This window comes from Cryptomeria japonica, chromosome 2 (genome assembly GCF_030272615.1).
Source record: "Cryptomeria japonica chromosome 2, Sugi_1.0, whole genome shotgun sequence".
Classification (NCBI taxonomy): domain Eukaryota; kingdom Viridiplantae; phylum Streptophyta; class Pinopsida; order Cupressales; family Cupressaceae; genus Cryptomeria; species Cryptomeria japonica.
The window spans coordinates 392,303,084-392,318,007 of record NC_081406.1 but is presented as its reverse complement, the minus strand read 5'-3'; the positions used below and the strand labels follow the sequence as shown (position 1 = coordinate 392,318,007).

At 37.7% G+C, this 14,924-nt stretch overlaps 1 protein-coding gene across 2 annotated transcripts in view; it reads right to left on the bottom strand.

Moving 5' to 3' along the window:
- The window catches only part of LOC131064465 (glutamate receptor 3.3), a 134,121-nt gene extending 119,510 nt beyond the window's left edge, over positions 1–14,611 (bottom strand). Inside the window, exons 1-2 of one of the 2 annotated variants that reach the window (XM_057998626.2) lie at positions 14,360–14,611; positions 8,426–8,550 (exon numbers count right to left, since the gene is read on the bottom strand). In XM_057998626.2, the coding sequence (XP_057854609.2) occupies positions 8,426–8,550; positions 14,360–14,487 (253 nt within the window). In that variant the 5' untranslated portion in view covers positions 14,488–14,611. The remainder of the gene's footprint in view (positions 1–8,425; positions 8,551–14,359) is intronic. The other variant, XM_059216655.1, reaches the window with a different exon arrangement.
- Positions 14,612–14,924: the final 313 nt, after the last annotated feature.

The following is a 14,924-nucleotide window of genomic DNA, read 5'->3' as shown; positions in this document are numbered from 1 at the left end:
CAAAGTGGTGAAGGACCCTGCAAAAGGACCCAAGGGAACATGGAGAAAAAGGCGGCCTTTCAAAATTTGGATCATAAAGCTATGAAGGTTTCTGCTGATACCATGAATGCCCTTGAAGCTGAGGTCGCTAAGACCCTCAGAAGCCTAATGTAATTGGGTTGTTTTCTGTTGCTGGTTCTTTTTGTGTCTAGGTTTGGTCTTTCTGCTGTATTTTTGTGCCCGATTGGGCTTTTGCTATCTCTTTGGCTGTTGTTTTCTATGCCTATACTTGCAGCCCGTTTTGTTTTGGATGTTGCTTTCTGATTCTATACCTCTTAGAATCATTTTGTAAAGGGTTTCGGGGCCCCTTCAAAACCTGCATTTTCCTTAATCCAAAACATAGACAATACAAATAGAACCTCAAACCTGGACCACGAACACCTCAAACCTGGACCATGAACACCTCAAACAATCAGAACGCAACCCGAGGCAGCCAAGAAATGGTACGACCCAGCTGGGAAGTACGATTTGCTGCCAAAAATCAGAATGCTCACCAGAACAAATGCCAAGATAGAAGAATGATCACCCTCCAGATACGCTTCCAATGAGCTATTACCCAGAATAATCGATTGCACAGGCAGGGAGATACGATCAAATCTTCGCTTCAGCCACACCAAAAAACAGCAACACTGAAATTCACACCACACTGAAAACCACACCACACTGGAAATCTGAAAATGCAGACTGAAAACTTCACAACAATCCAACACTCAGCTAGGTACTATGTCTAAAGTGCGAAACTGGCTAAACTAGGAGCCACAACTCCAAAGCTCAAGTTCACTCACCATTCCAGCAGCATAACAATATGATTTCTTCAAGATGGGCAAATGAGGAGCCCATCCCTTGTATTTATAGATTTCTCCCTTGAAATTCAATGTAAATGGCGCCCAAACTCACATGAAACTCACTTCATTTCATTTCATGTCCTCCTCAAGACATGGCATCCCCCTTCAACCTCCCTAGTTGAACTTTAACAAGGTGCATAAGTTCGAACTTTGAGGAAATAAGATTAAGTGTAAAATGACTTAATTTAGACGCCCACCTGACTTAGGAAATAAAATCGGACTTAGGATAAATAACACAATATTCTCCTTCCTAAGTCATTCCTCAAAATATAATCAGTGAAATAATTAAATATTAACTTTAGAATAAAGTAATAATATTTAATTAAACAATTATAAGTCGCCCATTGATTGCTATCAAATCAACCATATGAACTATAGTGTAGAAGATGCTAATTCTGGACTGGATTGGAGCTCTGCTCAAGACTGCCAAAAATAGCATTGCCTGAGCTGACACTTACTAAAAATAGTAAGTCATGAAAAAATCTCCGAAAGACATGCTCGTCAACACCTGTGAGAGAGCTCGGAAAACCCAGAAAAACTTCAAAATCCAATCAGCTGCCACCAACTTACTAAAAATAGTAAGTTCAGAAATCACTCCGGAACAGAATGCATGTTAAACCATCGTGTAGCTCTTGAAAAACCCAGAAGGAATCCTCTATTCATTCTGCCAAATTTCGACCAGAACATCCTTGAAAAACTGCAAAAAATCCTCCTAGAAAATAGGAAACCCTAATTCCTCATTCCAATCAGCCTACGGGTCTCCGGAATAGGCCAATGGACCACTGATTACTCCTTACTGAGAAGGGGGCATTACAGTTTTGCTAATCCAGTGATGTTCTTCGTGTTATGCAGTTTTCCTAGTGGTGTATGTTGGCATTATACACTCAGATGAGAATGGTTGATGTTGTCATTGATGGCAACCAACTGGTAATATGGTTCACAGATTACACCGGCGACAGACATCATCTACCAGCACCAGCAGGCACTACAAGTTTATTCACACCGGCATCCTATCTACACCAACAGTAGATCACACCGGCACTCTAAGCCGACATGGAAATAATATTGTTTTGTATTGTAATTATATTTTATAGCCGACATGATGTATTGTAAAGACTCATATATGTATGAGATCTTATAGGTCATTTTGAAATGTAATTAGGTAATGAATGTAGCGGTTTATGAGAGCGAATAACTGTATATGCATTATAGTGTAATTATTTTATGAGCGAATAAGAGCATAGCAGAGTGAAGCAAGGTTTATGGCAGAGGTATCTGACAGAGCTTAAACCGGTATTGAATCCAGCATTGTAGATGCTATTTTGAGCAGTACATTGTCATTGGATTTAACCATCCAATTGTAGTCAGTGGGACTCCATTTTGTTGTTGAGCAGTGAGCTCTAGGCTGTTGGCCTTCCTGCAAGTGCAGGCCCCTATTGTATAAGTAATATTTATTCATATTGGCCAGTGAGTAAATATTGTGGGTCACAAATCCCACTGAGGTTTTTCCCCTACCAGGTTTCCTCGCCAAAAATATATGTGTTATGGTGTGCATTGATGGTTATACTTTTGTTTCTCTTTATTGCATTATTACTTGTTTAGCGGTATATTAATTTGGGTTATAAAGTTGCAAACAAGTTTAAATCTTTTGTTAACCGATTAGACACTGATTCACCCCCCCCCCCTCTCTCAGTGTCTTTGGGACAGATCAAGTATCTAACAATTGGTATCAGAGCCTAGTCCTCTATTTACAAAAGCCTAAGAGCTTGAGGAAGATTCTGAAACCGGTACCGATGGAAAGTTTGGGACAACAGTTGGAAGGAGCTCTTGAAGATTTTGATGCAGAAAAATTGAAGAATATCAAACTGGAAGATGAACTCAGAATTGCTCGGGAATTCATCAAAGCACTTCAAGATAACTTGGTTATAGCAAAGAATAAGAGAAAAGAATTACATGTGCAATTGCAAAATCAAGATGATGAAGAAAAGGAAACTCTTAAAGATATTGCAGAGAAATTGAGACAAGAGAACAGTAACATGAAGAATGAGATGCAAGATTTAACCATGAGATTATGCAAAGATATTGAAGATAGAAAAAGGAATGAAGAAGATTTGGCCAGAAGACTTAATGAAAGAACAGATGAATCTCTAAGGCTTAGTTATGAAAATGATACGCTTAAAACAGATTTGATTCACATGCAACATGACAAAGAGGAACTTATGAGACAAGTTAACACTTTGGAAAGAGAGTTGGTCACTGCAAATGAATACAAAGACAAATTCAAGAAAAGTTCAGATAATCTTGATGATATGCTAAAAAGTCATAAACCTAATGGAGAAACAGTTGGACTTGGATTTGAACATGGAGAAAGTTTAGGGACTGCAAACAATCATGATCACAGCAAACCGGTAAGGCAACCTAATGCATATAAATTCAATGGGAAATGTTTTAATTGCAACAAATTTGGTCATAGAGCAAATCAGTGCAGATTTAGGAATAATCAAAATACAAACTTACCCATCAGTCAATGTTCCAAATGCAATAAAAGTGGTCATAACTCAGACAATTGCAGAATGAATGTGAAATGCTATGTTTCTCGTAGATTTGGACATTTATCTAATCATTGCAGAACTCAAACCGTCAAGGTTATGGAAAAGCTATTCAGAGAAACAATGTAACTTGTTATGCATGTAACAAGATTGGGCATATTGCAAAATTTTGTAGAAGCAAGAGTGTATCGGCGAACAATAAAGGATCTAATGACAAAGGCAAAGAAAAGGTAAATGAAATCAAGCAAGAATTCACTAAGCAATGGATTAGGAAGAGAGATCGGAGAATTGATGAATCTATCTCTGCACCGGCAGAACAAGGTAATCCTGCACCGGTAGGAGATTCTTCATCTAACTAAGGAATAATCCTTAGGGGTAAGGCAACTAATTGAAGATCATGCATTTACCCTCGGTTGGTAATAAGAAGTTATAATTTTTCTTTATCGACAGATATGTGGAGTTTTCACCGGCAAAGCATTTATTGGAGTTGTAAGTTAATTTTTGGTTATAAAGGCATTATAACTTCTCATTTCATCTCACCAAGCATCCAAGCATCCTAAGAGAGCGAAATTGAGCAAAGGCATTCTAAAGGCGAAGCAGCAAAGGTCTTTCAAAGCATTCAAGGATTTCTCAGTTAAAAGGTATTTATCTTTCGCAATGGCTTCTTCATCCTCCGTTCCTAAATTCGTAGCAAACCCTACCATTGTGGAGAACATAAAAACGACCTAGACCCGTTTTCAAAATAATTCCTAAGATAGCAAAACTGGATGACTCCATTGGTGCAGTTTCTAAAATTTCGAAGGGAGTTGCGTTTGTTGAAGACCCTAGGGCATACATACATTGTAACATAGAGAGTTTAGGGTCCGAAGATTTGAAGAACATGTACATGAATGTTATCACTGACAAGAATGGGGTACTAAAACCGGAACACAAGGTAGTTGAGGATTTAGGTTTCATTGATATCCTCCATATGTCGGAATTCTCAGATGCAATCGTCCACTATGTTCTTAGCAGGGTTCATGGTGAATTTATGTGGTTGGACTCAGTTTTTAAGATTACTAAGGAAGCTATAAGGGCTATTACTAGTTTACCATCCACCAGCACTAGGCTTGACAAGAAGAAGAAAATCCCTAACAAAGAGGTTATGAGCTTAACCGGAGTTACATTTGACAACAGGTCACTTAGGGTCAATGATATAAAAGATAACAATGTTACATTTGCAAGTATGGTCATTGGATATAGAGTTGCTCATACGAATAGGTTGAATTCTGTATCTAGTTCCTGCATTCATAGTGCTCATGAGATGATTGTAAATAATGCTAAAATTGACATCTGTGAATGGTTAAAAGATGAATTGCTAGAGAATTTGGATAAAATAAAAGGTGATAAGAAAGGAACCTTTAAATTTGGAAGTCTGATTGTGTGTTTAATGCTTTACTTTTCAAAAGAGATTCCCGATATAGGACATAAGGATTTTGCCTATGATATTTCTGTTGGAAAACAGATAAAGGAGGCAATTACCGGTATGGGATCTAATGGTGTTGAGTTGGTGAAAGACTATTTCAAGAATTTCCAAGCTAAAATGAGACAAAGGGAAAGGATTCCCCAAAACATTGTGGATAAATATGATAAACAAATATGCTTTGTAGTGAAAAGAGATGAAATTTGGATGGAGGCAATTAGACCCAAAACTGTCTGGATTACAAAGATGGGATATGAGGTGGATTCACACATCTTGGATTCATATGCTAAAATACTCCTACATGCTCCACCAGAACCAACAAAGGAGATATTTGGTAATGCTGAAACTATTGAAAGTGGTGTTGCTATGATGAAGCAGAGAAAGAAAAGAGAAAAGGACATGAAAGATGCTTCTAAGTTTGTTGAGATTGTCAAGAAAGGCTTATTGAAACTAGATCTGATGAAGGATGTTGCTGAACAAGAAAGAAAATCAAAACAGCAATCGGTAGCTCACATTTCCCCTGTGGCTACTTCATCTGATTCTGACACTGATCAGGCAGCCGAATTCAAGAGATTGTACAGGAAGAAAAGAAAACCCTTACTGGCACCTGCTCCATCTCCCAAGAAGTCAAGGTCACAGAGAAAGAAACAACAGGTTGTAAGAGAGCCCAGTGGTCCGAAGAAGAAAGTGACTCCAAAGAAGAAACCTGAACCTAAGGCACCAGATACTCTTTCACCGAAAGAGTTGATCAATGAAATCACCCAAGATGGTAATCTTGGTAATGTGAATAAATTTTATCATTCTTTCAAGGATTCAGATAAGGAAACCATAGAAGAAAGTATTATTTTGTATCTAGATATCTACAAGAAGGTTCTTATTGAAGTTGTAGATGATCTACCTAATGATTTATACTTAAGATTAGAGGCTAAGAGAATGTCTGTCATGGAGCTTGACAAGAAATTAAAGGTAGAAGCTCTATTAGCTATGCATCCTGTTAATTCCAAGCAGGAAATTGATGATATAATATCTGAAGCCAATAGAACAATTTTTGTGAGTGGTCACCGGCAAGTTAGTCTTATGGCCGGCAGAGTGAAAGAAATAGCAGACGAAACAGCGAATAAGTGGGATATATTTTTTGTTGAGAGAGAGAAGAAAGAAGAGAAGGACAGACGGAAAATGGATAAGTCTTTTGCTAAGGTATATCAGAAAGTTGATAAAGGTAAAGGGAAAATTGGAAGTGTACCTGATATCATGGTCAAGGATAACCTTCCTCCACCGGCACAGAACACCCCACCAATAACTGCAGAGGCACCGACACAAACTGATAGTCAACCTGAAGAGAAGGCAGAGGAAATGACAAACGATGACATAGATCCGGAGTCAGTCATTCTTTTTACTATGAATGTGGACACTCGAGACTTTAACATTGTCATGGATAAGGAATCAGTTAAAGTTAAGAAAACATAAACCATCCCTGATGATACTCAGCTTAATATTGAGATACTGGTAGAAGCAGAAGTAGAAACAGGAACCGAAACTAAAACAAGGCATGAACAGAGTATATCTGAACCGGCAGTCAACAAGGAAGACAGTAAGGATGATAGTAAGGATGAAAATAAGGTTGAAAACAAAAGTGAGAATAAGGAAGAAACAGTGAATAAAGAAGAGGTCAATGATGGAAGCAAGATAGCAGAAGTGGTTAAGGTTAATGTGCAGACATCCGGAGAAGATAAGAAACCAACTGTAGAACCTAGCACTCTGCCTAGCACTTCCACCATGGATTATAGACCAACAAATGTTACAGATATACTTTTAGATTCAATAAAGAAGATCACAGAATGCAATGCCTTAGCATTTAAGGCTATTGATGATACTTTACCAATTTTGCAGATGATTGCACCGGCATGTAAAGTTGATCACATTGTTGGGTCTGTGAGTAAATTAGACACATTGTCCAAATTCATTGCTTCTAACATTCAAACTGTGGATAAAATAAATGAAGAAACCGTTAAGGAAAGAGTGAATAAGGAGAAAGATGAATTCTTTGACAGGAGAATTAAGGAATGTATTGGACAGATTGATTCTTTGTTACCGGCACTAAATTCCACCATTCTGGAATACAAAGAGTTGTACAAGGAAGCATGTAAGCCTCACCATCTAACTGAGGATATTGATAAGGAAATAAGGAAAACACAAAAGGAAATTCATGATATAGCTGATAATATGATAGGTTCTTCGGAACTTACTTCCGTTTTGGATCAAGAAATGGCAATCTATGAAGAGAAGATTGAGAAATAAGAAAGGGAGAAAGCAAGGCTAAGGATGAAAACCCGGGAGTTGAAGAACATGTTGGAAGTGGAAACACTCTGAGAGGGGGGGGGGGGGGGTGAATCAGAGTGTTACAAATTTTAACAAGAGATACTTTTATGAACTTGACAATTTTGATTCTCAATATGCACAGATGACTGAGACTTAACACCTTGAAGTAATACTTTAATGAAGCATGAAATATACAATAGAACCAACTGAAACACTTGATTCAGACTTTTCAGAAAATAAGAATGGTATTAAATCTTTTACACAAACATGAAACATCTAAATGAGTACTTCAAAGATTGCATTACATAAATTCAACAAAACAGAGTATGAAATGAAGAGAGCTAAAGATATGACGTATCAGAGCATAAACCAGTAAAACAAAATGAGACAAGACAATGCACATAACACCATAGTTTTCATGAGTGGAAAACCCTCCTGGGGTAGAAAAACCACTCGGTAAGATCCTTATATTATTTCAAAGAGCACCAACTCAGTTCACAAGTTTTAGAAACCACAAGGCCTCAAGGAGCACCAACCCCTCTTCTTATCCAATAAACATTTCAACTCGAGCTACAGCCACTGGTGATTTTATGCATGCACTTAAATCTTGCAGTCACAAAACAATCAGGGATTGGAGCGAGAATATTTTACCAGTCTGTACAGATGATTCTTTCTAAAAATTTTGCAACAATATTCTTCAGGGATTTGAATCATAATAACAAACTTTTAAATGAATTCAACACTTTCAGAGAGAAAAATTCAATCTCTGAACAAAATAGTTTCAAACAATAAAGCCTTATGTACTCTGCAACAAAACAGAGTATTGATTCTCAAAACCCTCGACTATCTTTGGTAATCTACAGCACTTCTTTTTTCTTTTTAACAAATGCTATGTCTTTCACTTTATTCACACTCCTCTCTCTGTTTTTCCTCCTCTCAACTGTTCTGTATAAAATTGTTTTTATACCCAAACAAAAACTCAATCATTCTTCCAGAATAACCCTCGTATAGGGTTACCAAAATCTTACAGGAATTGCAAATTGAAAAACAAATAACCGTTTTTAACTGTGCAACGGAAAGGATGCTTGATTTCCCAATCATGAAAAACAAAAATAAAGCATGGACAGTTTCCTTATTTTCATTTTGCATAACTGAAAAACCTGATTCGAAAACAAATCTGAATCTTTTAAACATATGATCAAGAATAATACCTGTGAAACGCAACCTTATTGATAACTGAAAACAAACTAACCAGAAAACCATTAAGCTCCCGGTTAAGACCATTTTTGCTTCATTCTTTTTAACTGAACAAACTGATTCAAGCTCCTTAGCGCAGCTGCATCTCTCATGGCGTTAGGGTTTGTGACGGACTCCAAACAAGTTCAAAAATAAAATGAAACACAAAACATCTCCCAAAAAACTTTTAATCTGTCGGTCACAAAATATATTTTGAAGTATATGCTGTTTGTCCGTAGATAAATTAAACATAATTTAAACCAAAGATGTTGTTTCAATAAATGCCAAGTCAGGTTATTCACTGTATCCGTGTCACCTGTCTGGCTCGAGAGAAAGATGTTTTAAACATATAACACGTCAGCCAAGTCAATGTATCCGTGTCACTAGTCTGGCCTGTGAGAAAGGTGTTTTAAATATATAACCACATGCTTAATACACTTGCCTTTAAACAACACCAACTTCCCTTTTTTTAATTTTCTTGTCATCGAGGACAAAAGCATCAAAGAGCAACAGAACAAACTTGGTCCTAGATTGGACAACTTATTAACACACCGGAATGAGCTAACCAAAGCGTCTATTCAAGGCAACAGATCATCGGAGCAACAGATGCATTATCTAACCGGGATGATCCGACAGACAGAGACCATAATTTCTGACAGTACTAAGTTTTTACAAGGTCTTAACTTGGTTTTGGCAGATATTTTTCAGATTGTACATAACCGGTTACAGGTTTCTAGGTAAATTTTGAATTCTTTGATTCTTTTGACATCCTTTGTTATTGATGTCAAAGGGGGAGTAGTGGTGTATGAGAAAAATATACAGAAGGAGATCATTTACTCAGGGGGAGCACACTCAGTTTTTGGATATCAGTTTTTGGATTTTTCTCATGAGTGTTGCCATCAATGCCAAAGGGGGAGACTGTTGGCATTATACACTCAGATGAGAATGGTTGATGTTGTCATTGATGGCAACCAACTGGTAATATGGTTCGCAGGTTACACCGGCGACAAACATCATCTACCGGCACCGGCAAGCACCACAAGTTTATTCACACCGGCATCCAGTCTACACCAACAGTAGATCACACCGACACTCTAAGCCGACATGGAAATAATATTGTTTTGTATTGTAATTATATTTTATAGCCGACATGATGTATTGTAAAGACTCATATATGTATGAGATCTTATAGGTCATTTTGAAATGTAATTAGGTAATGAATGTAAGCGGTTTATGAGAGCGAATAACTGTATATGCATTATGATGTAATTATTTTATGAGCGAATAAGAGCATAGCAGAGCGAAGCAAGGTTTATGGCAGAGGTATCTAACAGAGCTTAAACTAGTACTGAATCCAGCATTGTAGATGCTATTTTGAGCAGTACATTGTCATTGGATATAACCATCCAATTGTAGTCAATGGGACTCCATTTTGTTGTTGAGCAATGAGCTCTAGGCTGTTGGCCTTCCTGCATGTGCAAACCCCTATTGTATAAGTAATATTTATTCATATTGACCAGTGAGTAAATATTGTGGGTCACAAATCCCACCGAGGTTTTTCCCCTACCGGGTTTCCTCACCAAAAATATTTGTGTTATGGTGTGCATTGATGGTTATACTTTTGTTTCTCTTTATTGCATTATTACTTGTTTAGTGGTATATTAATTTGGGTTATAAAGTTGCAAACAAATTTAAATCTTTTGTTAACTGGTTAGACACTGATTCACCCCCCCCCCCCTCTCAGTGTCTTTGGGACAGATCAAGTATCTAACAATGTAACGTGTTGCAGTTGATCTTGGCATGATTTCCGATGGTGATGAGCGTTTGGAAATTTGATTTGGGTCCATGTTATGTCATGTATATCATTATATTGGTCCGGCAGTCGATCTTTGTATCATGTGACGTAATTTTGTAATTGTGAGTTGAGGGTTTAGCCAACCTTGTTGTCAGGGTTGATGAATTGTACAAATAGGTGATGTTGTCATGTAATTTTGGTATCGAGGTTGTGTCTGCATTATCAAAGAGTGGTGTATGTGCGAACAAGGATTCATCTTTCGGTGTGGTGTATTGAGCAGAGATTGGTGTTGTAGGGTAGACAATTGTGCTTAACCGGAACTGTCGTCAGGCATTTGCAAATGCTATTATTGGAGTTCATTCCTTTCGGATTGTAGTATGAATCTTGTTGTAAGTCAATGAAACTTCCCTGAGGGTTGTAGCCTTTCGGGTTATTGTATCTTGAGCTGTAAGCTCTAGGCAATGTGCGTGAATGTTGGTGCATTCCCCATTGTAATTGTTTTCACATACTACTGCAGAGTATCATCTTATTGTGGGTAGGTTCCCACCGTGGTTTTTCCCTTAACCGGGTTTTCCACGTCAAAATCTTGGTGTTGTGTGTTGTGCTATCAATTTGCTTATCTTTGTTGTTGCTGCAATTTATCAGATCTCTATTTGCGGTTAAGTTTGTAGATCCAGTGAAAACTTATTCATTCCCCCCCCTCTCAGTTTTCCTTCATTGTTGTTGCCAACAAAAAGTACCTTTTTTTTTTCCTTCCATGAATACTTTCTCCACCCACATCCACTACATATAAACTCTAAAAAGGCTAACCTTGGAGAAACATGAACTGGCAATTGATGAGGTGCCGAGGGATATCCATACACTTTGAGAATTGTGTAGTCAAAAAAGAAGAACCAGTCACCAAAATTGTGAGAAGCAACCAAATTAGGCTGTTCTACTTTTGGCTGCAACAACTCCATCATCTTGAGAAGTAGTCTTTCTAAAACAAAAGCACACCAGCTTACCACCTTTGTAACAAAATGCTGGTGGAATTCTACATAGTTAGCAATTGTGCATTTACTATCCCATATGTGAGTCCAGCAGTGTACAAGTAGTGCTCTTCCATTGTAATCAAAACATATTATTCTCAACTTTTCAATCCATTCATACCTGTTTTGGTACAATATCAAATGACACAAAAGGGAATAATGCTTGAAATTGACCACCCTACCATTCTCCTACACCCTCATCAGTGCTTGAGGAATCTTTCCTTCAATGTATGAACCAAATTCATACTCAATATTGACATCAAAATTTTAGATTCTCATGGCCATCAACATCAATTTAGATGGCATATTGTCTTAGGCATCAATTCCCAATATCTGGCATAATGCATAATATGTGTTGACAAAATAATTCTGAATTTTTGCTAGTTCAAAAGGCTCCTTCTCTGAGGCATAAATTGGTGCCCTTTTGTTATCCCATTATCTCTTTCTATAATGGGGCACTTCATCTTTTATGAGTGTTTTATTCCTCCACTCATAATCCTTTTCAAATTTTGCCAAGTCAAATTCAGTTAGAGCCTGTGTGCTAAGACTTAAATACTCAATGATGGGAATACTTTTGATATCCACTAATACTACACCATCACTCCTCCTGACAGTTCTAGTGGCATTGTCATACCTTACTGACAAAAATCTAATCAAATCCACTTCTATAAAAATATCAGGCACAATCAACCTAGACATGTCAAAATAGCAGCGGCTTGATAATGGAATAGGCATGTCCTTGTTCCTGTAGAAATAAGTAAACAGTTGCCAGCCTAAAATAGGTATGAAGGCATCTCTGCAATTGGCACAGGCATCGTGATTCCTTCTTTCTATTCAAATCTATGTTAGATTCTAGCAAAACATCCAATATATCTTGATTAAATGGCCTATCTCTTTGTTTCACTAGGGGTTGGTTCCTTGCTCTTCCGTGGAACTAAAACCCTTTTAGGTGTGAAATTTTGATGGCTAGGGGTTTCAACTGGGTTAACTGCAAGCTCCTATTGACTAGGGGTTGGTTGCTTTTCTTTTTTGTGGTTTTGCAACCTTTTTGGGTGCAGGTTCTTTTTTCCTACCCAAGGATTCCCCTTTCTTTTGCATTTTGGTCAATATAGATTGGTTTGGGTTTTACTTTCTTTCTATTTATCCTAACGATTGCAAAGCATAGAAGCCAAACAAATGCCTACAATTTGAACTTGAGTAATAAAAAGGTGATTCAAGGACTTACTGGTTTAAATGCTGCCCTGAAAACCCTAATTGATCGCTTGAGATCTCCTTCGTCGTCGCAAAGCTCAATTTGAATGAAATTTTCAGATGCAATGTGAGAGAAAAAAGCCTACACTTAAGAATTTAAGACCATTGAACCATACTACCACTAATGTCTTGTCTGCATTAATTCGAAGCATGCAACAACTTCAAATTTGGTAGCCGTATCAATTTTTAAACTTGGGCTGTTGATTGCAAAAAAGCAGACATGGATGGAAGGCTGAGATCAGTCATTTCAATTTGACTTTGTGAGCTAGCGTTTAATTTACCACCGTGGCATCCTTTTCGACTACTGTCACCTTTATCCTAGCCCACTTGGACATATTTAAGCATACCCCACGCTTCTGCGATCAACCTTCTAGCCATGTCACTACCCTCGCAGAGACACAGGGTGTTTGTTGTTCTAACCATACATTAAAGCCTATACCCCGCGCTCCCGCGATCTTCACACACTCCTTGATATCCACAGTGCGGGGGCGCGGGGTGAGAAGATCCTTGCACATCCTACATTACCCGTGTTCCCACGGCCTCAAAGCATTAACCACAAATAGCTCCGTGAAGACACAAGTTGTAGAGAACCATCACATAATAGGACGCGTCTATTCTGGCTCCAAAAAGTGGTACGGCGCGACTAACATGCGATGTTAGTTGCGATTTTCAACCATAGATTTTCTATCCGACGGCTGAGAATGCATAACACGTCTTGTTAGTCTGACAGATTCAATCGTTTTCTAGCCAGAATAGACACAGCCCACATAATACATCCCCCACGTTCCCACGAACTCCAAACAACTGAGAGCTTCCTCCCCACAGGGGCGCACGTAAGACTCAATGAAATGTTTAACGCACGTGGAGACTTAAAAGTCTTGACAAAGGGGTATGAGACCATTGTGCTAGGAAACAATAAAACATTTAACATTAAAATACTTAGGAAAGATTAAAGCAATTCAGACTTCAAACCTAACACTTGGGGCCCGTAATTTCAACGATATGGGAACCCTTAATTGCAAATAATATCAACAGGAACCGGCTACTAGAGGTCAATGATTAGAACGTTTACAACCAAGGCTAAGGGTTCATCTAAAAGGGGCATAGGCAGGATTTTGAAGATAACTTTTTGGCAGTATAGAACCAGGCTTAGGGTAAAAATGAAGTGGGAATCACAGAAATTTTAACACTCCTAACAAAATCCATTTCTCACTGGACCAGTACCCGGTCTATAATGAGCCAGGACTTGCCTAAAACTTCCACAAGGTTCTCCAAGAGGCCTTGTGAGAACTTTTGGTAGCCACACTCCATTCGCTGTTTGCCAAGAAGATACAGCTCACTTGCGGGTATAGTATAGAATGACTCTCTTCAATGTAATCCCTAAAGATGACTTTTGTTTGTTGGACTGATTAAAAGCTTTGAAACATTCAAACTGAATGGCTCTAGTTAGATTTTTTATTTATCCAACTTGTTTTGATTTCCGTTTGTATTCATCCATTCCGAAGGTATAGGCTTGACTGGATTTTTATATGATGTGTATCTGTCATGAAAGCACATATTAGTTGAGATGTGTTAATCTTAATTTTTGACAGAAGAAATCTTATTACGTTTTAAGTTTTACTTTTTAATCCGTTTGGTATAACTTTTGTTCATTGTTGTCCTTGATTTAAATTCCAGCCTGGACGCCTGAATTTTACATTTGATTAAACCAAAAGGCAGACTCGTATTCTGGGTGTAATAGTTATCAGTAAAATTTATGGCATTTATTTTGATTCAACGACTGTATAGCGCCAGCCAATAGAAATTAAAATCGCCAACCAAAAAGAGAATTGTACCTGAGTGACGATGAATGGCGGGATTTAACCAATGCTTCCTTCCTCATTCGTTTCCTCGGCAGATGACAAAACTTAAACGTTGCTAAAGTCGGAGGAAAGGGAATTGTTTGAAGCTCAAGACAGCCCATTTTTCAAAAAGTAAGGATTCGGAGCGCGTAAAACTTACACTTCTGCCTGCCCAAGTCTTCTAAATGCCTTGCAATTAATCAGAATTATGGAATGTTTGTTTCTTTAACTGTGCCTTCAGATGGAGCTATTCTTCATCGACTAATTACAGACTAATTTTTTTATTTTAATTTTTTTAAGTGCTTGCGGTGGAGATTTGGAGCAAAATTATGAACTGCCTTTGACTGCCTTTGATTTAAATAATATTGTAGTAGTGATGTAATTTGTAAATTCATATTCTTTCATTGATCAAAAGCAAATTTGAAATATATATATTTCAAATTTGCTTTTGATCAATGAAAGAATATGAATTTACAAATGTTAGTAATTGTCAGTTTTGAAGGCCTTCGAGGCATTTTCAGTCCTTGAAAGTTTGGCCTGTCGTAGGCAGGGTCTTTCA